The sequence below is a fragment of the Haliotis rufescens genome, unplaced genomic scaffold, assembly GCF_023055435.1.
Source record: "Haliotis rufescens isolate VD_foot unplaced genomic scaffold, xgHalRufe1.0.p SCAF_8, whole genome shotgun sequence".
NCBI classification, from domain to species: Eukaryota; Metazoa; Mollusca; class Gastropoda; order Lepetellida; family Haliotidae; genus Haliotis; species Haliotis rufescens.
The window spans coordinates 975407-1002872 of NW_025964372.1; the positions used below are offsets into that span (position 1 = coordinate 975407).

General features: G+C 44.2%; 3 protein-coding genes across 4 annotated transcripts; all 3 read right to left on the reverse strand.

The window, feature by feature from the left end:
• Window positions 1-1167: 1167 nt before the first annotated feature.
• Window positions 1168-12986, reverse strand: LOC124119083 (phospholipase A and acyltransferase 3-like). The gene is made up of 5 exons (XM_046481487.2): window positions 12839-12986; window positions 8944-9075; window positions 5147-5330; window positions 3524-3653; window positions 1168-2710 (listed from the first exon to the last, which is right to left on the reverse strand). The coding sequence occupies exons 2-5, from the start codon at window positions 9053-9055 to the stop codon at window positions 2591-2593; spliced, it is 546 nt and encodes a 181-aa protein (XP_046337443.2). The 5' UTR covers window positions 9056-9075; window positions 12839-12986; the 3' UTR covers window positions 1168-2590.
• Window positions 12987-17563: 4577 nt separating this feature from the next.
• LOC125376866 (calphotin-like) lies at window positions 17564-21795 on the reverse strand. The gene is made up of 8 exons (XM_048389233.1): window positions 21792-21795; window positions 21133-21237; window positions 20740-20811; window positions 20313-20450; window positions 20083-20196; window positions 19360-19464; window positions 19164-19268; window positions 17564-17694 (listed from the first exon to the last, which is right to left on the reverse strand). The coding sequence occupies exons 1-8, from the start codon at window positions 21793-21795 to the stop codon at window positions 17564-17566; spliced, it is 774 nt and encodes a 257-aa protein (XP_048245190.1).
• On the reverse strand, window positions 19072-26656 carry LOC124121295 (phospholipase A and acyltransferase 3-like). Of its 2 annotated transcripts, XM_048389637.1 has the most exons (6): window positions 26314-26650; window positions 25366-25492; window positions 25137-25281; window positions 23853-23997; window positions 22795-22924; window positions 19072-21926 (listed from the first exon to the last, which is right to left on the reverse strand). In XM_048389637.1, exons 2-6 carry the CDS (start codon window positions 25480-25482, stop codon window positions 21834-21836), a joined length of 630 nt encoding a protein of 209 aa, XP_048245594.1. In that variant the 5' UTR covers window positions 25483-25492; window positions 26314-26650; the 3' UTR covers window positions 19072-21833. The 2 variants fall into 2 exon arrangements, with proteins under 2 accessions (XP_048245594.1, XP_046340231.2); XM_046484275.2 differs by having other exon boundaries at window positions 25137-25492; window positions 26314-26656.
• Window positions 26657-27466: the final 810 nt, after the last annotated feature.

A 27466-nucleotide genomic window follows, 5' to 3' on the forward strand; every position in this document is an offset into this window, starting at 1 on the left:
ACCGGGATTCGAACCCACAATCATAGGTTTCTGGCGTACCCAAGGGACGCAACTCTGCAGAGCGAATTGCGGCGCCTTAGACGACTGGGCCACCCGTGCCCCCTGCCCCCAGTAGTAGTAGTAGTAGTAGTAGTAGTAGTAGTAGTAGTAGTAGTAGAAATAGTAGTAGTGATAATAGTATGAGTAGTAAACGGATTTTGGAAGCCACAAGAAACTTCTTGTCTTCCAAGTTGCATGAAAATCGCTCAGACGTAATGGGAAGGTTCTGCTGTGTTAAAAATCTGTACAAACTGATGGCGTTTTCTTGACACGTGCTTTTGTTTCTTAAGTCCTCGTGTTCAGAGTGCAGAGAATTGATTGTCGGTTGAACCTTGGACTGTTTATTGTCTACATAGGGAGCTGAGAAAGAAACATCCTTGCACACTGATGACAACATCTGATACAAGCGTACCCCTGAGAGAGGCACAGCAGATGTCCTTGCTGGTTTCAATTAAGAGCAAAATTATAATATAAGGGTACTATATTAAATCTTGACTACGTTGAAGGACAAATAGCACATAACTTTACTTTACATCACTGTTGTTTTTTTCGGGCATACATATATGATGGTATTCTTTCTATTAAATCTTGACTCCTTGATACATTCGGGAGTAGATCGTTCTGGCTAAATACAATGATTCAGCTGATACTCCAGGATGAGGTGACACTTCAGGGATGACACAGAGACGTGCTGAACAGGCCTCCAGCAAGCCAGGGACATCATCGTTACAGTGAAGATACACGTTAACACATTTTGCTAATGTTACACGTAGCACAAATCTGGAAAACACCAACATGTTTATTAAACTATTGGAGCGTAGAGAGACAGATTCTTCAACAGTTGTCAGTATTCAAAAACTAGTTTCGCCATATGCACACACAGACGTGTGTTTGTTAACGTTAATCGACAAACTAAGGTTTCCAATGTGAAGCCACCTTTTCTCCACATAATCAAATACCCTACCACCACGTTCTCCCTCTAAGTCTTAATACTGGATAACTATGTAATGACCGTTTGTTTAACTGTCAGATTGGTATTAATCACTAAATGTCAGAGTATGTAATCGCTTGAATGCCATCTGTCTTCATGCACTTCTAACCATCGCATACAAGAACTCTCACAACGCATGACGTATAAGAACATATTTATTCAGATTCTTAATCATCTCCAATGTTATTAAGAACACATAAGAGTGAGTGAGTGAGTATGGTTTTACACCGATTTTAGCAATATTCCAGCAATACCACGGCGGGGGACACCAGAAATGGGCTTCACACATTGTACCCATGTCGGGAATCGAACCCGGGTCTTCAGCGTGAAAACCTAACGCTGAAACCACTAGGCTACCCGACCGCCCCAGAACACATAAGAATGCAACAAGTATGGAGGCATCTCTCAATGAATAACCACTACAAAAATATATCTGAGGAGGTTGATGAACACTTCCAAACAATCACAATTTGTATATACATTGCAGCAGTGGGCGAATAAGTCGGGTGTTACGCCGCGCATTCCCAACAGAGAACCAGACTCGATTTACAGACCGCCATCATAGAGCTGGAAGAGTGCGGCGTTAACCAACAAACAAACAAACAAATACAACAGAAAAACAAAAAGATGACATTCAAAACCATTACTAACATACACATTTGATATACATGCACCTTGAATGTTTTTAAATGTCACTTAAAAAGTCTAAAATTTGAGTTTCTCTGTCTTAACAATCAAGGACATAAGGCTGACGTATTGGAATTTGAACTTGGATAATCACACACAACCAAGTCGTGAATGGAAAAGCATAGGTGAGCAATAATAGACTGCCTTGACAAAATGTCAACATGCATAAATATTCTAACTATATTACGGTCGTCTGTAAAATAGCCGTGGTTAACTGAACAAGTTATCGGCAGAATCATCAACGTCCTATTCTCTCAGGGAACGATGTACGTTGACACCACCTCAAGTCCCCGTGACTGACCACCCAGTCGCTGTGTAAGTTGGCTCTCACAACAATGAGGTATGAGGTACATCTGAGTCGTGACAAAGCAGTGAATGGAACATATATCTTCGTGTGGAAGAGTACTAATTATTTCGAGTGTTCATGGGTGTAATTATCACAAGGATACTTTGACACAAAACCTTGCAAACTGCCGCCAAACGCACACGGGTTCTGGACAGTTCGTAATAATAATAACATGGAACACATTACAAGGTTAAGAAATTCTACCATGGTACAATGGTTTGATAAAAAGTACTTTTCGAACAGAATACTTTCATACACACAGTGACTTTCATCACTTAAACTGTGGGCACTCACAGCCAATATTTCATTTTGAACTACCTTATATATCCGCCAGTTTCAATGAAAATGTGTAAGCATCCACATCAAACAGAGTATTTCCATTACAATTAGCAATGGTTCATTGGTCAGCCGTGTTAAGCACACATTTATTACGAATGCAACGAAGTTTTTTATTCATCAGCAGTGACAGTTCAATCAATTCAATGCAAGTAATCTAACGTAGCCATCGGATGCTCCGGTCAAAGTATTCAGTTCTCTGACTTTCTCTCCTTCGTCTTGTCCTTTGAGCCGCTCCCCAGCCAGACAACCGCCCCCACCGCCGCCGCTATAGCCCCACCCACAGCCAGGCCTGTCGCATAACTCTCCACCTGGAAGGGAATGCAGGGAGATGGGATTTCCTATGTGTACTTCATGTATAAGAACACGGTTAATAAATAATCATTGATTTTCATTGATGTTAGACTTAGTATTCAGTATCTGCTGACCAACATCTCCATTCGAGAGGAAACGAAGAATAATAAGATACTGCTTTCTGATTCTGTAGCTCCAATAACTAAACGGGGGCAAAACTTGATGTATCGGTCAGTAACTCTAGCCCATAGCAGACATAACACCATCGTTTTAATAATATACTTGTCATTTGAATTGTTCTCAGTTCTTTAAACGTTTAGGTGAAAACACAAAATAAAGATAATATTTCTCTGACCTGAAAATTGCGACATAATTAATAACTGGTATTAGAACTGCAATTAAGCTGATACTGTTTTTCCTTTGTGAATGTCCGGTTGGCCGATCTCAGCAATATTCCAGCTATGTGAGAGTGGCCTGTTAATAATCAAGTTTGGTCAGATAAACCAGTAATTGATATAATGAGCAATGTCCTACGCTGTTAAGTTTGTTAACACGCCCTCGCCGAGCTTGACCACCCGTTCCAGTAAGCTGCGTAGGTTGCTGGGGACCTATACTGATCTGCAATCCTCACTGGGGTAGAGATACCAAAACCAAATATTTCTCATCCCTTTTACAACATGCCCTCTCTGTAGGGATAACATCAGAACAGAATGTCCCAGGATTTCAGTTACTGAGTGAGTGAGTATGGTTTTACGCCGCTTTTAGCAATATTCCAACAATAATAATAATAATAATAATAATGAACAATAATATGAAAACTATTTACCAACCTGGTCACTTCGCTCCATGTTGTATCTGCACCAGGACACAAAATGTTCACAGTTGCTGAAGATGAGGTTGTAACCGACACGGCCGACCTTGGACAAGGCCCTCTCTACAATCTGTGACGGACGTAATGGTCTGGAAACATAGTCACGAATCATAACACGTTACACCTATATTAGATTTTCAAAGATTCCTTTCAAAACCTAATGTTCTCTTACAAACGTCTGGTGCAATGAACAAGGAAGAATATATGCTGTTGTTTTTATGGCAAATCAAAGGGTCAGTAATTTTACTTAAATCCTACACTGATTTATTTCAAAACCCAATGTTCTCTTACAAACGCCTTGTGCAATGAACAAGGAAGAATATATGCTGTTGCTTTTATGACGAAACAAAGGGTCAGTAATTTTATTTATTTCAAAACCTAACGGTCTCTTACAAACGCCTTGTTCAATGAACAAGGAAGAATATATGCTGTTGTTTTTATGACGAAACAAAGGGTCAGTAATTTTATTTATTTCAAAACCTAACGGTCTCTTACAAACGTCTGGTGCAATGAACAAGGAAGAATATATGCTGTTGCTTTTTATGACGAAACAAAGGGTCAGTAATTTTATTTAAATCTTACACTGATTTATTTCAAAACCCAATGTTCTCTTACAAACGCCTTGTGCAATGAACAAGGAGGAATATATGCTGTTGTTTATATGTCAAAACAAAGGGTCAATAATTTGCTTCAAGCCTTATACTGAGAATATTTCCTCAGTTCTAACTCTCCTAAATAGTCATTGTTTTCCATGTTTGTTAAGTTGTGGAAGGGCGCACCCGTAAACCAGTCGTCACAAAAGTTCAGACAAAGACGTAACAATGACTATTTAGATATTTATTTATTTATTTAAGGGGTGAACGACTGGGCATGATGATCAACTATCAGCCAGGTTGCACATTGTGACCAACCGATCCTCAATAGTTGCCTCTTACAACCATGGTACAAGGGGATTTTTCGACCCTGGAATTCTAACAGGTATCTGAATGGTTATATCACCAGGTTGCTTGATCATTGATTTCATTACAGATTTTACGTTATTTTGTCTCTTGTTTAAGGTGTCCAGTGGCCCAGTAGAACATCAAGCTCTTCTTAAAGCAGGATCCAATGGTTTCCAATCCAGTTGTTTAGTCTCGAATATCAAATTCTTGTCATGACATGGTATTGTTCTTTTGGCAAATAAATGTTTCAGGTGAGTTTGATTCCCTTGGCAAATAAATGTTTCAGGTGAGTTTGATTCCCTTGGCAAATAAATGTTTCAGGTGAGTTTGATTCCCTTGGCAAATACATGTTTCAGGTGAGCCTGATTCCCTTGGCAAATAAATATTTCAGGTTAGTTTGATTCCCTTGGCAAATAAATGTTTCAGGTGAGTTTGATTCCCTTGGCAAATAAATGTTTCAGGTGAGTTTGATTCCCTTGGCAAATAAATGTTTCAGGTGAGTCTGATTCCCTTGGCACATTAATGTTTCAGGTGAGTCTGATTCCCTTGGCACATTAATGTTTCAGGTGAGTCTGATTCCCTTGGCACATAAATGTTTCAGGTGAGTCTGATTCCCTGCACTATGTTAACTAAATACTTACTTCCACTTGGAGTCCTTGGAGTTGTTCTTGTAGACCATGTCGTCGCCAACAACGTCCCAGAAGTTGTCTCGCCGGACGATCGCCTTATCGAATGTCACTCCACTTATAGTGAATATGTGCTTCCTGTCAACGTCGCCAAGGCCGTCGTCGTCCTCGCCGGAAAGATGGATCACCTCGTTGTTACCTATGTAATATGAATAACGCTGCTAAAGTTTTTCAATAAACTTGTTCTATGACTTTTAAAGCAATTTGATTAAAGCAATGAGCTGTTTGTACATAACTGCTACATAAATACATCTTCATAAATTCAAGCACTCAGGGTATTGGCAGTTTCTTGAGAGGAACTGAAGGTTCAGGCTCATCCCTTGTGCCAGACAGAAGAACGTAAGGCCATGGAGTAAGGCCATATGTCAATGTGTGCACGTATGCCTTCATCCAAGGTGAGCTGAAAATATACCCCGCTCCGACGCCAAGTTACTATTGTCTCTGAACTGTCACCTGCATTTTCTCTTCAACATAAATAGGCGCAGATGACCTCGTCGTTTTTAGCGACCAGTGTTAAATACATCGTCATCCTGTTACCATGGGTTCCAATCATCCTGGTCCTAATTATATATTTACACCAGAAGTTTGAATATTGAAATGACCATTTTCGGGGTTTTTTTATCGATAAAGCGTTCGCTTAGTAAACGAGGGCCCCTGTTTTACGACCCCAGCATATTGCAAAATGGCAAACTGCTTCTACAGAACATGGATAGTTACAATATGAAATTAAGTCATGAGCAAAAACTGAGTTCGATTACCTCATTCATTCTAGTTCGTGCAATATATTTTTTATTGGTGTTCTGTAATCACAGAATGCACTGGCATAGTTAAGGTGGGATTTGTTCAGTAAACAGAGAGCAGAGGGGAAGATGTGGAGTTATGCCTGGTGAGTTCAGGGATGTGAGTTGTTACGCCGGGTTTCAGCAGAGAGAGTTTCTCTTTAACACTGCTTCATAAGGACAACTAGGTCAGTCACATCACGGCAGGAGAAGTGCTTTCGGTGCGGGACTTAAACATTTAGTACTTCATGTCGAGGACAAAGTCAACAGTAGAGCAGCTTCATTACGGGGGACTGTCAAGAACACACTCTGGGCTACACTGGGTCGTCGGGGACAGTGATTTAGCTGATCACGTGGAATCAAACCTCCATGGCGTTTCACGGGTATGTAACTCGATTATTCACAAGCTGGCGTGGTTATTTACAAGCTGCTATGACAAAGCTGGAATATTGCTGATTGCGATTGCACAAAACAGGTGCAGCCAGACGGAACGAAATTTACCTATATCAATAGCAGTTACTTATACCGCTACTGGTACACATTAATATAGAAGTCTGATGGGAGGGTAGCCACTGGTACACATTAATGTAGAAGTCTGCTGGGAGGGTAGCCACTGGTACACATTAATATAGAAGTCTGCTGGGAACAGCGCATTCGGGGATGGGTGTCGGACTCTTCTCAGCTGCTCGTGGTGCCCAAGATGACCAGACAACCCATTCTCCCTGTAGCATCAATCCGTTTAGATACTGGAGAGGAGTGACGGTGCCCAAGATGACCAGACAACCCATTCTCCCTGTAGCATCAGACAATACAGATACTGGAGAGGAGTGACGATTCCCTAGATGACCAGACAACCCCTGCTCCCTGTAGCATCAGATAATACAGATACTGGAGAGGAGTGACGGTGGCCTAGATGACCAGACAACCCTTGCCCCCAGTAGCATCAGACAATACAGATACTGAAGAGGAGTGACGGTGCCCTAGATGACCAGACAACCCATTCTCCATGTAGCATCAGACAATACAGATACTGAAGGGGAGTGACGGTTCCCTAGATGACCAGACAACCCCTGCTCCCTGTAGCATCAGACAATACAGACACTGGAGAGGAGTGACGGTGGCCTAGATGACCAGACAACCCTTGCTCCCTGTAGCATCAGACAATACAGATACTGAAGAGGACTGACGGTGCCCTAGATGACCAGACAACCCTTGCTCCCTGTAGCATCAGACAATACAGATACTGAAGAGGAGTGACGGTGCCCTAGATGACCAGACAACCCATTCTCCCTGTAGCATCAGACAATACAGATACTGAAGAGGAGTGACGGTGCCCAAGATGACCAGACAACCCTTGCTCCCTGTAGCATCAGACAATAAAGATACTGAAGAGGAGTGACGGTGCCCCAGATGACCAGACAACCCTTGCTCCCTGTAGCATCAGACAATACAGATACTGGAGAGGAGTGACGGTGGTCTAGATGACCAGACAACCCTTGCTCCCTGTAGCATCAGACAATACAGATACTGAAGAGGACTGACGGTGCCCTAGATGACCAGACAACCCTTGCTCCCTGTAGCATCAGACAATACAGATACTGAAGAGGAGTGACGGTGCCCTAGATGACCAGACAACCCATTCTCCCTGTAGCATCAGACAATACAGATACTGAAGAGGAGTGACGGTGCCCAAGATGACCAGACAACCCTTGCTCCCTGTAGCATCAGACAATAAAGATACTGAAGAGGAGTGACGGTGCCCCAGATGACCAGACAACCCTTGCTCCCTGTAGCATCAGACAATACAGATACTGGAGAGGAGTGACGGTGGCCTAGATGACCAGACAACCCTTGCTCCCTGTAGCATCAGACAATACAGATACTGGAGAGGAGTGACGGTGGCCTAGATGACCAGACAACCCTTGCTCCCTGTAGCATCAGACAATACAGATACTGAAGAGGACTGACGGTTCCCTAGATGACCAGACAACCCTTGCTCCCTGTAGCATCAGACAATACAGATACTGGAGAGGAGTGACGGTGGCCTAGATGACCAGACAACCCTTGCTCCCTGTAGCATCAGACAATACAGATACTGGAGAGGAGTGACGGTGCCCAAGATGACCAGACAACCCTTGCTCCCTGTAGCATCAGACAATACAGATACTGGAGAGGAGTGACGGTTCCCTAGATGACCAGACAACCCTTGCTCTCTGTAGCATCAGACAATACAGATACTGGAGAGGAGTGACGGTTCCCTAGATGACCAGACAACCCTTGCTCTCTGTAGCAACAGACAATACAGATACTGGAGAGGAGTGACGGTGCCCCAGATGACCAGACAACCCTTGCTCTCTGTAGCATCAGACAATACAGATACTGGAGAGGAGTGACGGTGCCCTAGATGACCAGACAACCCTTGCTCCCTGTAGCATCAGACATAACAGATACTGGAGAGGACTGACGGTTCCCTAGATGACCATACAACCCTTGCTCCCTGTAGCATCAGACATAACAGATACTGGAGAGGACTGACGGTGCCCTAGATGACCAGACAACCCTTGCCCCCCTGAAGCATCAGACAATACAGATACTGAAGAGGAGTGACGGTTCCCTAGATGACCAGACAACCCATTCTCCCTGTAGCATCAGAGATTACAGATACTGGAGAGGAGTGACGGTTCCCTAGATGACCAGACAACCCTTGCTCCCTGTAGCATCAGAGATTACAGATACTGGAGAGGAGTGACGGTGCCCTAGATGACCAGACAACCCTTGCTCCCTGTAGCATCAGACAATACAGATACTGGAGAGGAGTGACAGTGCCCTAGATGACCAGACAACCCTTGCTCCCTGTAGCATCAGACAATACAGACACTGGAGAGGAGTGACGCTGCCCTAGATGACCAGACAACCCCTGCTCCCTGTAGCATCAGACAATACAGACACTGGAGAGGACTGACGATGACCTACCGATGAACAACGCCCAGTGGGAGTACATTCCTCGCTTTAACTCCACTAAGTCTCCCACCTCCAGGTCAGTGTACACGGACTCATTATGGCGGCGAACTTCCTTGGACGTCATCCCGGCTGTAGGTCACTCAACTGTCGCGATTATAAAACAAAACACATCGCCATAAGCATCCATATGGAAATGAACATATATTACAATCTTTTAATAATTTAATTTATTGTTTATTTTCTATGTACTGCAGTGTTATGTATATGAGTGTCTGAGTGAGTTAAAAATTAACGTCACATCGGCAATATTTCAGCCATATAGTGACGGTAATGTATATGAAGTGTGTTTTATTTTACACTGTTTTGATTCCTATACGTAAATAAAGCGACATGCATTTAGCAGAGTCAATTGTTCGATTTCGTCTATATCATGAGCAGGTTTTATTCCGTCTGTATCAATATCAATTAATGGCGATACCAGGTGTTCGCGAAAGGGTGAGCGTATCCTGCTCCACCGGTGACACCCGTCACAAACACATGCAAAGGCAAGTAAACTGTCAACCTTGGCAATTGCATCCGACTTCATTTTTTTTTTCTCTGATGCGTCAAATGCATCCACCACAAAACGTTTTGAAAGCTTTACTGAGGACTTGAATGTCATATGACAGAAACAGATCATCAAGAAGACAGATATGTAAATTAATTATATCTATGGTCGTCAAGTTTAGTGAAAAATGCCCCATAGATCAAGTGCGTGAGTGAGTTGGGTTTTATGCCGCTTTCAACAACATTCCAGCAATATCACGGCCGTGGACACCAGAAGTGGGTTTAACCAGTGTACCCACTTGGGGAATCGAACCCGGGCCTTCGAACCCAGGGGTCAGGGAATGGCGTTTTCCCTTTTCTTAGTCCTGTTAGAAAGAGATCTACAAAATGGAAAAAAAATAATGTTTTGACAGATTGGAACTTTTCTGAGTTTTTTAATCCCTGGGTTTTTTGAGTATCCACAAGGTATTAATTCCACTTGCCTCCAAGCTTTCTGTAAATATAAAGAAAATCCTTCCTTGATTGTATTACAAATTATGGTTAATCTTTGAATCAGGGGTTTGGTGTACATGTGATGGACAATGTATCTCTTTCTACGGATCTTTACAGAGCTTTGGAAGCCAGTACAAAGGAGGAACGGAAAGTCTGAAGGATTTAAAGTCAAATGTTGAAAGTGCTGATGCAAGGTTTTCAGCAAATGTCTCCCTGTGTTATACAGGCTGTGCATGTCGCATTATTATGCCCCATACTGAGATTGACCAATCAGAGAGCAGAGCTACTGACACCATACGAGCCCGTATACCGTCAGTAAAAATCCAAGTAGTTCATACTGATCTGATATGAGACCTATACCGTCAGTAGCAGCCATTTTGGATTTTCCAAAACCCACCTCACATTTTTCACATGAAAATTCTAGTACAGAAATTCGTTATTCGACACTGTTTTGTGTCTTAATATCATTTATTTTGATGCGCAAGGACATTATATGTTTAGATCACGTTCGTGACCTTATTGATAAATTATCATCACGGTTTGGCCTCTAAGGGTTGAAGAGTAGTCTCCCTTTGACCCCTAACCTTTACGGTGTCATCTTATATATATTTGATGTGTCACTTAATCCAAATGTTTTGATCAAACAATTAATGTAGTGGTGCTTGCATATAATGGATAAATTATGTTATTTAAGGACTTGTCGCTGGGAACAAGTGCAAACTTTTCATGTGGGACAGTAGGACACGCTCGCACGCATGCTCTCACACACATACTCTCACACACATACTTACACACATACTCACACACATACTCACACAAACACACATACTCTCACACACATACTCTCACACGCATACTCACACACACATACTCTCACAAACACACATACTCTCACACATACTCTCACTCACATACTCACACACACATACTCTCACAAACACACATACTCTCACACACATACTCTCACAAACACACATACTCTCACACACAAACTCTCACACACAAACTCTCACACACAAACTCTCACTCACATACTCACATACATACTCACACACATACTCTCACACACATACTCTCACAAACACACATACTCTCACACACATACTCTCACACACCAACTCTCACTCACATACTCACATACATACTCACACACATACTCTTACACACATACTCACACACACATACACTCACACACACACACTAACACACACATACACTCACACACATACTCACACACACATACTCACACACACAAACTCTCACAAACACACATACTCTCACACACATACTTACACACATACTCTTACACACATACTCACACACACATACTCTCACACACATACTTACACACATACTCTCACACACAAACTCTCACTCACATACTCACGCACATACTCACACACATACTCACACACACATACTCTTACACACATACACTCACACACATACTCACACACATACTCACACACACATACACTCCCACACATACTCACACACATACTCACACACACATACTCTCACAAACACACATACTCTCACACACATACTCTCACACACATACTCACACACATACTCTCACACACATACTCACACACATACTCTCACACACATACTCACACACACATACTCTCACACATACTTACACACATACTCTCACACACATACTCACACACACATACTCACACACACATACTTACACACATACTCTTACACACATACTCACACACACATACTCTCACACACATACTTACAAACATACTCACACACACACTCACACACACATACTTACACACATACTCTCACTCACATACTTACACACATACTCTTACACACATACTCACACACACATACTCACACACACATACCCCAACACACATACTTACACACATACTCTTACACACATACTCACACACACATACTCTCACCCACATACTTACACACATACTCTCACTCACATACTCACACACACACTCACACAAACACACATACTCTCACTCACATACTCACACACACATACTCTCACACATACTCACACACACATACTCTCACACACATACTTACACACATACTCTCACTCACATACTCACACACACATACTCTCACACACAAACTCTCACTCACATACTCACACACATACTTTCACAGCGTCTCAAACTTTGCAAAGATGCGTTAACTCCATTCCATTCAGCAGTATAAGGGCTATGTACTGCATGCTGATATATGCAAAAACCGAGTTTCGTTATCAAATCGAAAGTACACTCGATCAATAAAATGGCGTCATATTTTTAAAATCAGTCGCTTTTCGAAAAACACCCCGTTGTTGCAACAAGAATGTCAGGCTGGGCATCCATCATGACATCACAGAACAGAATCCACAAACGAATACGCTGATTCACCTACCTCAATGTAAAAATGTGATGTAGTACTCTCGCAGTCTTCACCAGTATCGACCTGTGTACACGTGGCACCGTGACTGTGGTGTGAGATAACACAGATGCATGGACTGCCGGGTCAAAGTAGGAACACATGGGTGGGGTGGGGTGGGGATGCGGGTGAGGTGGGGATGCTGGAGGGTGGGATGGGGTGGGTATGAGGGTTGGGGTGTAGGCGATTTGCACTCTGTGCCCCCCTATCTCAGTCCACCTATCATGTTTTCGTTCACTTCGGGGGCGGTGGGGTAGTCTAGTGGTTAAAGCATTCGCTCGCAACGCCGAAGACCCGGGTTCGATTCCCGACAATGTGTGAAGCCTATTTCTGGTGTCCCCCGCCGTGATATCGCTGGAATATTGCTAAAAGCGGCGTCAAACCATACTCACTCACACGTTCGCGTCGTGAATTGTGTAGATGATGGGTAAATATGTTCACTTACCCCTCTCCCAGAGATTCAGGATCCGCTCCCTCGGGCCGCTGTACTCGTACAGCGTTGGGAGGCCTACGTATGCGGTGATGTCATGTCGTCACCGGGATTTCCAGTTGTATTTCCGAGGAATCGTTACTGCGAGGGCTATTTATAGACACGGCAGTTTATTGCTTGTCAGTGTGCAAGGATATAAAAACACCAGCTGGTGGAGTGTGCTGTCATATGTGACCTAGATTAAACATTCAATGGTGTCAACACACCATTCAATGTACACTGATGTTCCACACTGTTGCGTGTTCGGGTGGATTTACCTCCTGTGAGAAGTCATGAAGTCATATGGGCGGGTGAGTGAGTGGGGGTGGCGGTGGGGGGATGAGTGAGTGAGTGAGTGAGGGTGAGTGAGTGGGGGTGAGTGGGTTGAGTGAGTGGATGGGGGTGAGTGAGGAAGGGGAGTGGGTGAGTGAGTGAGTGAGTGGGGGGTGGGTGAGTAGGGTGAGTGAGTGCGGGTGAGTGGGGTGAGTGAGTTAGTGAGTGAGGGAGGGTTCTTGTGGGGGACATTATAGCTTACTGGTAACATTAATCATACATAAATAAGCATCATGATGTCAGCAATGTTAAAAATATATATTTGATTCGTAATGTTTGTTCTCAACAGTTATGAAATAGGTTGAAATGCTGTTTACAGGGTAACACTAACGATTGTTCAGAATCTACGCGGCGTGCACGCTATTCTGCGTCGGGTAGAGATTGTTGTGCTTGTGTAGTCAGGTTAATGTGATACGGGATGCAACAAGTAGCGTCTATGTATCAGAGGGGTTCTGTAGCGCGTGAAGGAAAGCTCAATTGAACATATGTCAAACTAGTGCAGCATAATAAGCAGCTGCAGATGAGTGAGTGAGTGAGTGAGTGGGGTTTTACGCCGCTTTTAGCAATATTCCAGCAATATCACGGCGGGGGACACCAGAAATGGGCTTCACACATTGTACCCATGTCGGGAATCGAACCCGAGTCTTCGGCGTGACGAGCGAACGCTTTAACCACTAGGCTTCCCGTATTGGGTATTGTAGATCGTCACATCGCTGTATCTTACAAGAGGACAAGGACGGGAGTTCATTCTTCGTGGCACGTCACTGATACTCACTGATACTCACTGATACTCACTGATACTCACACAATACTCACATCCTAAATGAAGGGTATGTCTTACTTCCAAAGCTTACTGCCTTGTAAGACATAAACATCTGTATCACTGAGTAAGTGGGACAATGTTTTATTCGGTCATATGTGAAATAATACAAATCTTTAAAAAATAGAGGCTTCTAATGTCTACTTATGCAAAATGTAAAGTTCATTCTTCGTGGCACGTCACTGATACTGCTTGCATAGTGCTAAAGGTTTAACGGGGCCTCATGTCATGGCGACCCCAAAACTCGTACAATGTATGTACTACAATTAATGCATAATACAATTACAGTAAAGTACGGTTATAACGAACTCAAAGGGATTACTAATTTTAGTTCGTTATAACTGTAGTTCGTTATAAGCATATATACAGTATAACAACAGCAAATAGTCAGGACCAAAAAGTTAGTTCGTTATATCCGTTAGTTCGTTATAAGCGTGTTCGTTATATCCGTAGTTTACTGTAATGTGACACAATACTTGAGTTTGACTTCTTTATTTTCTGTGTGGCCCTAATGACTCTTTTCTGGCCGTCTTGACTATGGGTTGTGGCCGTTTAGACTTCTTTCTGTAGCCGTTTTGACTTTACCGTTTGAGGCCGTTCTGACATGATGCCGTTTTGACCTGCTACCGGTTAAACGTCCCCACACCCTTAAAGAAGGGTATGTCTTACTTCCAAGGCCTACTGCCTTTCTAGACATAAACATCAGTAAAACACAGTAAGTGGAATCAGTTTTATTCGGTCATATGTTAAATCATACAATGTTTGAAACATAGAGGCTTAGAATGCCTGTTCATATGAAGTAAATAGAACAATATTGGGAGGACACCATGTACAACTACCTAAAGTAATATCAGTCCGTTCCTGTTCAGCTCTCTGAGAGATGTTACACTGGTGTCCTACATTCGTCGGTAGTCTGTAGTAAGTGGTGAACACATCAATAAATAAAATCTCAGCTACATGAGCTACAGCATTATAATCACTGTCAGCTTCAGGAACTACAGTATTGTAGTCACTGCCAGCTACAAGAGCTACAACCTTGTAATCACTGCCAGCTACAGGAGCTACAACCTTGTAATCACTGTCAGCTACAGGAGCTACAACCTTGTAATCACTGTCAGCTACAGGAGCTACAACCTTGTAATCACTGTCAGCTACAGGAGCTACAACCTTGTAATCACTGTCAGCTACAGGAGCTACAACCTTTTAATCACTGCCAGCTACAGGAGCTACAACCTTGTAATCACTGTCAGCTACAGGAGTACAACCTTGTAGTCACTGTCAGCTACAGGAGCTACAACCTTGTAGTCACTGCCAGCTACAGGAGCTACAACCTTGTAGTCACTGCCAGCTACAGGAGCTACAGCATTGTAATCACTGCCAGCTACAGGAGCTACAACCTTGTAGTCACTGCCAGCTACAGGAGTACAACCTTGTAATCACTGTCAGCTACAGGAGCTACAATCTTGTAGTCACTGCCAGCTACAGGAGCTACAGCATTGTAATCACTGCCAGCTACAGGAGCTACAACCTTGTAGTCACTGCCAGCTACAGGAGCTACAGCATTGTAATCACTGCCAGCTACGGGAGCTACAACCTTGTAGTCACTGCCAGCTACAGGAGCTACAACCTTGTAATCACTGTCAGCTACAGGAGCTACAACCTTGTAATCACTGTCAGCTACAGGAGCTACAACCTTGTAGTCACTGTCAGCTACAGGAGCTACAACCTTGTAATCACTGTCAGCTACAGGAGCTACAACCTTGTAATCACTGTCAGCTACAGGAGCTACAACCTTTTAATCACTGCCAGCTACAGGAGCTACAACCTTGTAATCACTGCCAGCTACAGGAGTACAACCTTGTAGTCACTGTCAGCTACAGGAGCTACAACCTTGTAGTCACTGCCAGCTACAGGAGCTACAACCTTGTAGTCACTGCCAGCTACAGGAGCTACAGCATTGTAATCACTGCCAGCTACAGGAGCTACAACCTTGTAGTCACTGCCAGCTACAGGAGTACAACCTTGTAATCACTGTCAGCTACAGGAGCTACAATCTTGTAGTCACTGCCAGCTACAGGAGCTACAGCATTGTAATCACTGCCAGCTACAGGAGCTACAACCTTGTAGTCACTGCCAGCTACAGGAGCTACAGCATTGTAATCACTGCCAGCTACGGGAGCTACAACCTTGTAGTCACTGCCAGCTACAGGAGCTACAACCTTGTAATCACTGTCAGCTACAGGAGCTACAACCTTGTAATCACTGTCAGCTACAGGAGCTACAACCTTGTAATCACTGTCAGCTACAGGAGCTACAACCTTGTAGTCACTGTCAGCTACAGGAGCTACAACCTTGTAATCACTGCCAGCTACAGGAGCTACAACCTTGTAATCACTGCCAGCTACAGGAGCTACAACATTGTAATCACTGCCAGCTACAGGAGTACAACCTTGTAATCACTGCCAGCTACAGGAGCTACAGCATTGTAATCACTGCCAGCTACAGGAGTACAACCTTGTAATCACTGCCAGCTACAGGAGCTACAACATTGTAATCACTGCCAGCTACAGGAGCTACAACATTGTAATCACTGCCAGCTACAGGAGTACAACCTTGTAATCACTGCCAGCTACAGGAGCTACAGCATTGTAATCACTGCCAGCTACAGGAGTACAACCTTGTAATCACTGTCAGCTACAGGAGTACAACCTTGTAGTCGCTGCCAGCTACAGGAGCTACAACCTTCTAATCACTGTCAGCTACAGGAGCTACAACCTTGTAGTCACTGCCAGCTACAGGAGCTACAACCTTGTAATCACTGCCAGCTACAGGAGTACAACCTTGTAGTCACTGTCAGCTACAGGAGCTACAACCTTGTAATCACTGCCAGCTACAGGAGCTACAACCTTGTAATCACTGCCAGCTACAGGAGCTACAACCTTGTAATCACTGTCAGCTACAGGAGTACAACCTTGTAATCACTGTCAGCTACAGGAGCTACAGCCTTGTAATCACTGCCAGCTACAGGAGCTACAACCTTGTAGTCACTGCCAGCTACAGGAGCTACAGCCTTGTAGTCACTACCAGCTACAGGAGCTACAGCCTTGTAATCACTGCCAGCTACAGGAGCTACAACCTTGTAGTCACTGCCAGCTACAGGAGCTACAGCCTTGTAATCACTGCCAGCTACAGGAGCTACAGCCTTGTAATCACTGCCAGCTACAGGAGCTACAACCTTGTAGTCACTGCCAGCTACAGGAGCTACAGCCTTGTAATCACTGCCAGCTACAGGAGCTACAGCCTTGTAATCACTGCCAGCTACAGGAGCTACAACCTTGTAATCACTGCCAGCTACAGGAGCTACAACCTTGTAATCACTGCCAGCTACAGGAGCTACAACCTTGTAATCACTGCCAGCTACAGGAGCTACAGCATTGTAATCACTGCCAGCTACAAGAGCTACAGCATTGTAGTCACTGCCAGCTACAGGAGTACAACCTTGTAATCACTGCCAGCTACAGGAGCTACAACATTGTAATCACTGCCAGCTACAGGAGTACAACCTTGTAATCACTGCCAGCTACAGGAGCTGCAACCTTGTAATCACTCTCAGCTACAGGAGCTACAGCCTTGTAATCACTGCCAGCTACAGGAGCTACAACCTTGTAATCACTGCCAGCTACAGGAGTACAGCCTTGTAATCACTGTCAGCTACAGGAGCTACAACCTTGTAATCACTGCCAGCTACAGGAGTACAGCCTTGTAATGACTGTCAGCTACAGGATCTACAACCTTGTAATCACTGCCAGCTACAGGAGCTACAACCTTGTAATCACTGCCAGCTACAGGAGCTACAACCTTGTAATCACTGTCAGCTACAGGAGTACAACCTTGTAATCACTGTCAGCTACAGGAGCTACAGCCTTGTAATCACTGCCAGCTACAGGAGCTACAACCTTGTAGTCACTGCCAGCTACAGGAGCTACAGCCTTGTAGTCACTGCCAGCTACAGGAGCTACAGCCTTGTAATCACTGCCAGCTACAGGAGCTACAACCTTGTAGTCACTGCCAGCTACAGGAGCTACAGCCTTGTAATCACTGCCAGCTACAGGAGCTACAGCCTTGTAATCACTGCCAGCTACAGGAGCTACAACCTTGTAATCACTGCCAGCTACAGGAGCTACAACATTGTAATCACTGCCAGCTACAGGAGTACAACCTTGTAATCACTGCCAGCTACAGGAGCTACAGCATTGTAATCACTGCCAGCTACAGGAGTACAACCTTGTAATCACTGCCAGCTACAGGAGCTACAACATTGTAATCACTGCCAGCTACAGGAGCTACAACATTGTAATCACTGCCAGCTACAGGAGTACAACCTTGTAATCACTGCCAGCTACAGGAGCTACAGCATTGTAATCACTGCCAGCTACAGGAGTACAACCTTGTAATCACTGTCAGCTACAGGAGTACAACCTTGTAGTCACTGCCAGCTACAGGAGCTACAACCTATTAATCACTGTCAGCTACAGGAGCTACAACCTTGTAGTCACTGCCAGCTACAGGAGCTACAACCTTGTAATCACTGCCAGCTACAGGAGTACAACCTTGTAGTCACTGTCAGCTACAGGAGCTACAACCTTGTAATCACTGCCAGCTACAGGAGCTACAACCTTGTAATCACTGCCAGCTACAGGAGCTACAACCTTGTAATCACTGTCAGCTACAGGAGTACAACCTTGTAATCACTGTCAGCTACAGGAGCTACAGCCTTGTAATCACTGCCAGCTACAGGAGCTACAACCTTGTAGTCACTGCCAGCTACAGGAGCTACAGCCTTGTAGTCACTACCAGCTACAGGAGCTACAGCCTTGTAATCACTGCCAGCTACAGGAGCTACAACCTTGTAGTCACTGCCAGCTACAGGAGCTACAGCCTTGTAATCACTGCCAGCTACAGGAGCTACAGCCTTGTAATCACTGCCAGCTACAGGAGCTACAACCTTGTAGTCACTGCCAGCTACAGGAGCTACAGCCTTGTAATCACTGCCAGCTACAGGAGCTACAGCCTTGTAATCACTGCCAGCTACAGGAGCTACAACCTTGTAATCACTGCCAGCTACAGGAGCTACAACCTTGTAATCACTGCCAGCTACAGGAGCTACAACCTTGTAATCACTGTCAGCTACAGGAGCTACAGCATTGTAATCACTGCCAGCTACAAGAGCTACAGCATTGTAGTCACTGCCAGCTACAGGAGTACAACCTTGTAATCACTGCCAGCTACAGGAGCTACAACATTGTAATCACTGCCAGCTACAGGAGTACAACCTTGTAATCACTGCCAGCTACAGGAGCTGCAACCTTGTAATCACTCTCAGCTACAGGAGCTACAGCCTTGTAATCACTGCCAGCTACAGGAGCTACAACCTTGTAATCACTGCCAGCTACAGGAGTACAGCCTTGTAATGACTGTCAGCTACAGGATCTACAACCTTGTAATCACTGCCAGCTACAGGAGCTACAACCTTGTAATCACTGCCAGCTACAGGAGCTACAACCTTGTAATCACTGTCAGCTACAGGAGTACAACCTTGTAATCACTGTCAGCTACAGGAGCTACAGCCTTGTAATCACTGCCAGCTACAGGAGCTACAACCTTGTAGTCACTGCCAGCTACAGGAGCTACAGCCTTGTAGTCACTGCCAGCTACAGGAGCTACAGCCTTGTAATCACTGCCAGCTACAGGAGCTACAACCTTGTAGTCACTGCCAGCTACAGGAGCTACAGCCTTGTAATCACTGCCAGCTACAGGAGCTACAGCCTTGTAATCACTGTCAGCTACAGGAGCTACAACCTTGTAGTCACTGCCAGCTACAGGAGCTACAACCTTGTAATCACTGCCAGCTACAGGAGCTACAGCCTTGTAATCACTGCCAGCTACAGGAGTACAACCTTGTAGTCACTGTCAGCTACAGGAGCTACAACCTTGTAATCACTGTCAGCTACAGGAGCTACAGCCTTGTAATCACTGCCAGCTACAGGAGCTACAACCTTGTAGTCACTGCCAGCTACAGGAGCTACAGCATTGTAATCACTGCCAGCTACAAGAGCTACAGCCTTGTAGTCACTGCCAGCTAGAGGAGCTACAACCTTGTAGTCACTGCCAGCTACAGGAGCTACAGCATTGTAATCACTGCCAGCTACAGGAGCTACAACCTTGTAGTCACTGCCAGCTACAGGAGTACAACCTTGTAATCACTGTCAGCTACAGGAGCTACAACCTTGTAGTCACTGCCAGCTACAGGAGCTACAGCATTGTAATCACTGCCAGCTACGGGAGCTACAACCTTGTAGTCACTGCCAGCTACAGGAGCTACAGCATTGTAATCACTGCCAGCTACAAGAGCTACAGCCTTGTAGTCACTGCCAGCTACAGGAGTACAACCTTGTAATCACTGTCAGCTACAGGAGCTACAGCCTTGTAGTCACTGTCAGCTACAGGAGCTACAACCTTGTAATCACTGTCAGCTACAGGAGCTTCAGCCTTGTAATCACTGCCAGCTACAGGAGCTACAACCTTGTAGTCACTGCCAGCTACAGGAGTACAACCTTGTAATCACTGTCAGCTACAGGAGCTACAACCTTGTAGTCACTGCCAGCTACAGGAGCTACAGCATTGTAATCACTGCCAGCTACAGGAGCTACAACCTTGTAGTCACTGCCAGCTACAGGAGCTACAGCATTGTAATCACTGCCAGCTACAAGAGCTACAGCATTGTAGTCACTGCCAGCTACAGGAGTACAACCTTGTAATCACTGCCAGCTACAGGAGCTACAACCTTGTAATCACTGCCAGCTACAGGAGCTACAACCTTGTAATCACTGCCAGCTACAGGAGCTACAACCTTGTAATCACTGCCAGCTACAGGAGCTACAACCTTGTAATCACTGCCAGCTACAGGAGCTACAGCATTGTAATCACTGCCAGCTACAAGAGCTACAGCATTGTAGTCACTGCCAGCTACAGGAGTACAACCTTGTAATCACTGCCAGCTACAGGAGCTACAACATTGTAATCACTGCCAGCTACAGGAGTACAACCTTGTAATCACTGCCAGCTACAGGAGCTGCAACCTTGTAATCACTCTCAGCTACAGGAGCTACAGCCTTGTAATCACTGCCAGCTACAGGAGCTACAACCTTGTAATCACTGCCAGCTACAGGAGTACAGCCTTGTAATCACTGTCAGCTACAGGAGCTACAACCTTGTAATCACTGCCAGCTACAAGAGTACAGCCTTGTAATGACTGTCAGCTACAGGATCTACAACCTTGTAATCACTGCCAGCTACAGGAGCTACAACCTTGTAATCACTGTCAGCTACAGGAGCTACAACCTTGTAATCACTGTCAGCTACAGGAGCTACAACCTTGTAATCACTGCCAGCTACAGGAGCTACAACCTTGTAATCACTGTCAGCTACAGGAGCTACAACCTTGTAATCACTGTCAGCTACAGGAGCTACAACCTTGTAATCACTGCCAGCTACAGGAGCTACAACCTTGTAATCACTGTCAGCTACAGGAGCTTCAACCTTGTAATCACTGCCAGCTACAGGAGCTACAACCTTGTAATCACTGTCAGCTACAGGAGCTACAACGTTGTAATCACTGTCAGCTACAACCACAAATAGAGCCTCTGCTTCAGGTGTCAAAATAGCAAATACAGCTAGTCACAGATCCATCCTGAAAGCCTTGTCATAGAAACATACACATGTGAAATATCAGCCTCCGTCACAGCCACAGCTTCAGCGCTAGCTCGAGTTCACAAGACCTTTAAAGATGTCATATATCTGCAACACTCCTCCTCCGAATACCCGTGCTCCAGCAGCAGCCACTTGGTCCACCTGTGCCGAGACAAGACATCATCACGAAGGTGCGTGTGTGTGAGTTGGGTTTAACGCCGCTTTTAACTGTATTCCAGTTATATCACGGCGTGTCAGCTTAATGTGGGAGGAAAGCCCGAAGTGATGCAGGTCTCGGACGTTTACCACTTCGGTGAAACCCACAAGCACGGGTATGGTGCTGACAAACCTAGAAACATAATCGGGGCGAACCTGGATTAGAACCCACAATCATAGGTTTCTGGCGTGTCCAAGGGACGCAACTCTGCACAGCGAATCGCGGCGCCTTAGACGACTGGGCCACCCGTGCCCCCTCATCACGAAGGTAACATAGCGAGTGATGACACAGATGTGAGGGATGCGTGATTCTCATAACAAACCTTTCTTTAAGGGGTAAAGCCAATAAAGATTGAAATTAGCTTGATAACGTCGCAGTCAGCAATATTACAGCCATATTAGCATGCACTCTGGGATGGAACCAGACAAACCAGTGATTGATGTTGAGTGGGTACGAATAAACGCATTCTTCCAAGTCACCGATTATAAGCTGCCTCCAACAGACAGCATTAGTTGGGGAGATTTTCTAACACCATCAAATCTTAGCACTTCAGAGTGATTTGATTCGCAACATTGATTAATGTTGTTGTTTTTTATGCTGTACACACACCTGGGTAAACTGATGACGTCAGAATGGCAATAGCATGAAGGTAGACAATTGTTACTCTGGATTGTTTGCAGTTAATTGTGATCTGCAGAAACAACACATGTATATACGAGAGATTTGATTTATGTATGAGGACTTCAATTATATAATTAAGGTTAAGTTTACGTCCCAGCCCATGTATGTATAACGTATTACTATCGCCATTACCTGATCGCTCTGGCTCTTCCCGTACCGGCACCAGGAGGTGAAGTGTTCACAGTTGAACAGGACCAGATTGTAGCCAACCCGGTCCAGTCGAGATTTCGCCCTTTCAACGATTTCGTCTGGAGGATACGGACTGTCAAAGGGGAGATAAACGTACAGTTCACTTAGACGTATTGATAGGAGCGTTTGAGTGTACGTGAGGTAACAGATTAACGTACAGTTCACTTAGACGTATTGATAGCAGCGTTTGAGTGTACGTGAGGTAACAGATTAACGTACAGTTCACTTACACGTATTGATAGCAGCGTTTGAGTGTACGTGAGGTAACAGAGTAACGTACAGTTCACTAAGACGTATTGATAGCTGAGTTTGAGTGTTGGGTAACAGATTAACGTACAGTTCACTTTAACGTATTGACAGGAGCGTTTGAGTGTACGCGAGATAACAGATTAACTACAGTTCACTTAAACGTATTGATAGCAGCGTTTGAGTAAGTGAGGCAACTGAAACAGCGTTACAGAGTACGTGAGGTAACTGAAAGAAAAGGCAAGGGGAGGAGAAGGCTGGAAATGGGTCAATGAGGATAACGGAAGAAATAATAGAAAATGAATGAAAGATGGATGAACAAAGTAGGAGAAAGGAGTCCTGTGTGAATAGTGTTAAAGTTAAACAGTTAGCGGGAGAAAGGGCATGAAGAAATTGTAGTTTTGTTTTTGTATTTGCTGAAGACATATATGTGAGTATTGTTTATTGTTGTTAAATGCATTACTAGTAAGTAGTTTGGCTAGTAACGTCACTTTAAACAATATTTCAGTTATATCACGGCGTGTCAGCTTGATGCAGGGAGAAGGTCGGGCATGATGCAGGTATTAAACGTTTACCACATTAGACGTGAAACCAACGAATACGGGTATAGTTTGTGCACAGCCAACATTTATAATCATAATAAACCTTGAATGATCGTCGATCATCCTGCATAGTTCACACATATCAGGATGACTTGATAAGGGACAGATTGAAATACACACAAACTGTAATCATAGAAAGCTACAGGAACTCACTCCCATCTGTCGTCTTTATCATTGCTGACGTCAACTTCATCGCCTCCAGCAACCTTCCAGAAACTGTCCTCTCTGACCTTCACGTCATTGGCGTTATCGTTCATATCTCCGTCCCTGCCCGCAAGGTGAATCACACGACCTTCACCTTAAATGGTAAAACAAACGTGAAAGTCTTCACTGAATGATTGTCGCCGCAGTGAACACTATTCCAGCTACATCAAGGCAGACCAGTGACATCATCATAATGATCATGATCATAATCATAATCCACAGTTTTCTTAAACGAGCCAAGGATGTGGAACATAATATCAATGTCAATGTTGATTTTGTTTGTGGTTCTGTACTGCTACACGTTACAGAAATGAATGTCAACCAAGCGAAATGCCATCAAATCGGCCCAAAATCAGTATTTAAAGGACAGGCTATCTGAACGACCACTGCATCGAGTTTATGTACAGTGTGTTGAGACGATCAGCAACCCTGCTGAGTTCTTCGCTTGGTTGAAGTTGGCTGGCCTGAAAAGTGAAACAGAAGCCTTCATACAAATTCCCAGCCCAACACAATCCATCTTCCCGAGGCAAGAGAGTTAACTGACCTTAAAAGTCCAGTTTCCACCCTTGCTGAACTAGGCTTGAATTCCTGGGCTCGATCGTAGCGCCACCAGTGGCTATTACGAGTTATGTCCTTTCTATGCCTCTCCTATTGACCAATCAGATTTATCCTCTCGTATCACTTGCATTTGCTTCAAACAAAACGGTGGCGCCAAGTCAAGACGATCTGATTGATAATCAAGATCTATATTGTGATAAAACGAGTCTTACATCGCGAAGTGCATCAAATCACGTGAGCACCTTGATTAAAAGCATGAACAGATTTAGAAAATATCTGTTGACGAGTTAGCGGGGCATATGCTTTGCAAATCCTGCAGTCGACCGAAATCTGCATGACACTTTACGAACCGGATTTCGATTTCGGTGCGCGATTTTGATTGGACTATGCATAGACTCGTTAGTCCAGCCAAATTGTAACTCCATAATCCCAGCCTAGTTCGGCAAGGGTGGAAACTGGACTTTTATAGTCAGTTAACTCCCTTGCCTCGGGAAGATGAACACTATCCCAATATTTCAATATAGTTGCCTTGTATGAAACGTATAGGGGATCCATTATAAACTGGAATATGTCCCCGTTGTGTTTATGCACATGTAAACAATCACACAGAGCGTCTTATATATTCACTCGATGCATCACGACATTTAGTTATGACGAAACAGTGTAGCTCCCTACCTATGCATAGCGCCCAGTGACAGTAGATTCCTCGGTCAAACTTCAGCATGTCTCCCGGGGTAGCTTGGGCCAACGTCTCCTCATTGTGTTGCTTTATCCTTGCAGTGCGAGCCAACGCCTCCTCGGGCGTTACTGTGCCTTTAGCCTGAGACAACGTCTCTTCGTTGTGCGTCTTCGTGCCTTTAGCCTGAGACAACGTCTCTTCGTTGTGCGTCTTCGTGCCTTTAGCCTGAGACAACGTCTCTTCGTTGTGCGTCTTCGTGCCTTTAGCGTCAGTCAACGTCTCTCCGTTGTGCTTCTTCGTGCCTTGAGCTTTGGTTGTCGTCTTCCGTTTGCGTGTAAACATATCTTTAAACGTGAATCAGATAGCACAAAGTCTTATAATGAATTCGCTTAAATTACCCTACCTTCGCTTGTCATAAGATGCCATCGGTAGTGCTGTTACAGAACTGAAACACATCTTCGTAAGATCAAAATAGATCCAAATTAAATGAGGAGATTAAATTAGGGAGTCTATTCCATTTCAATCAATCTGCTCTCATTTTACAGGCAATCTGTATTTTGACTGAAAATTTCAGTCTGAAAATTTATGAGCATTTTTGACTGAAAATTTCAGTCAATATGTACATTGCCTAAGTGAATCATTCGAGATACATATTGACTGAATTTTTGAGTCAATAAACATATTGACTGTACCATCTGTACCTCTCGTCACGTGGTTGTCGTCACTCCAGCTTGATAGTAAAAAACAACATTTCATTTTTTCTTTTCATATTTAAATCTGGTTTCATCCTTGTCATCTATTACCGGTTGTTAATATTAATCTGCTGCTTATCACAATATATCATGTAAATGTACCTCTTATCACTTGATCGTAGTCAATCTACATAACGGTGTATGAACCTACATCGAAAGGTCGACCGCCTCCGTGGTCTAGTGGTAGAGCGTCCTCACCTCACCTCACATCGAAACGTCGTTATATGCAATACACCAGAAGCTGTTACTTATAAAGTGTCCCTATTGTCCCATAAAGCTGGCCACACAAAGATACGAAACTAACTGGACTACGTACTGTCTGTATCTTAAACCGGTTAAAGGATCACTTGCCCTCAACAGCGTCTCCCTGGCCCAATAGGAGTAGTTAGGAAACAGATACACCCAATCTAGTGATACGTACCTTGTAGACCTCTCACCTGATAAACGTCAGAAAACCTAGGCACACTGTCGTACAGCCGTGGCTAACAGCACAAGCTCCCTTCTGTTATAGTGTAGCGTAACGAAAGCACAGCAACACTATGTACAACAGCGCGGCGATACCAGTTGTTCGTCTATTCACACGAATCAATACCGCGTGGAGACGCCAATATAGATCAATAGACTCATTCACCACGGACTCACCCGAGTAGTTCCGAGTGCACATTCTCTGTATTGATGTCCGACCTATTCATGGTGTTTACATTCAGTTTGTGTTCTTGTGTTGTTTAACGCCGCACTCAGCAATATTCCAGCTATATGACGGCGGTCTGTAAATAAATTAATCCAGTCTGGACGAGAATTCGTTGATTGACATCATGAGCATCCATCCACGCATCAGTTTGTGATGAATGCTGCCTTTGAAACTTACCCCCGCAGAGGCGTGAAATACTGATTTTGTTAATATTACGTCAACACAATGTTATAATTAGATTAGAGTGACCTCCCTTTGAAAGCATGGCAGACGACGTGCTGTCACCAATCCCAAGTCATCTTAAAACTAAGGTTTGGGCTCAAGTGTGGCTAGTGAGAGGGTCTTTTCAACAGCCGGGGATGTTGTGATTGCTCAGAGGGCTAACCTCAGTAGTGACAATGTGGACATGCTTGTGTTTTTATCCAAAAACATGATCATCCCTGATGACCTGATTGACCTCACAGTCTGAGGTGATGAGTTTGTCCTGTTGCTGCACAGAGTTGCACTGTTCAATAAAAAAATAAAGTAAAAACACGTTTTGTTACTTATTTATTGCATATTATTAGACTAATGAATCGAATCGAAAATAATCGAATCGAATGGAAATAATCGAACCGAATCGAAGTATTGGTGAACCGTTGCAGCCCCAGTACACAACATGCTTCTCCCAGTTTTACTGCCGATATGGCACCTGCACGTGCATGTCTGTGAGGACATCCATATCATTTCATGGTTTTCCTCACCTCCATGTTCAGCTTCAGAGGCAGCGGGTGGATGGAAGACAATAACAAAAAATAACATTTTCCAAAATGACTATCCAAAGTTGGAACTTAAAAGATGGCAAAGCTGAAAACTTATAATGTGAACAGAACATTTGCAGTTA

Coding starts and splice junctions, on each gene's coding strand:
- LOC124119083 (XM_046481487.2), bottom strand. CDS start 9,055: ATGACGTCCAAGGAAGTTCGCCGCCATAATGAGTCCGTGTACACTGAC. Junction 5,331..8,943: donor CCACTGGGCGTTGTTCATCG/GTAGGTCATCGT, acceptor CATATTACATAG/GTAACAACGAGGTGATCCAT. Junction 2,711..3,523: donor ACATGGAGCGAAGTGACCAG/GTTGGTAAATAG, acceptor ATTCCCTTCCAG/GTGGAGAGTTATGCGACAGG.
- LOC124121295 (XM_046484275.2), bottom strand. CDS start 25,482: ATGTTTACACGCAAACGGAAGACGACAACCAAAGCTCAAGGCACGAAG. Junction 23,998..25,136: donor TCACTGGGCGCTATGCATAG/GTAGGGAGCTAC, acceptor TTACCATTTAAG/GTGAAGGTCGTGTGATTCAC. Junction 21,927..22,794: donor GGAAGAGCCAGAGCGATCAG/GTAATGGCGATA, acceptor GTCTCGGCACAG/GTGGACCAAGTGGCTGCTGC.
- LOC125376866 (XM_048389233.1), bottom strand. Junction 20,451..20,739: donor TGTAGCTCCTGTAGCTGGCA/GTGACTACAAGG, acceptor GTACTCCTGTAG/CTGGCAGTGACTACAAGGCT. Junction 20,197..20,312: donor TGTAGCTCCTGTAGCTGGCA/GTGACTACAAGG, acceptor ACAATGCTGTAG/CTCCTGTAGCTGGCAGTGAC.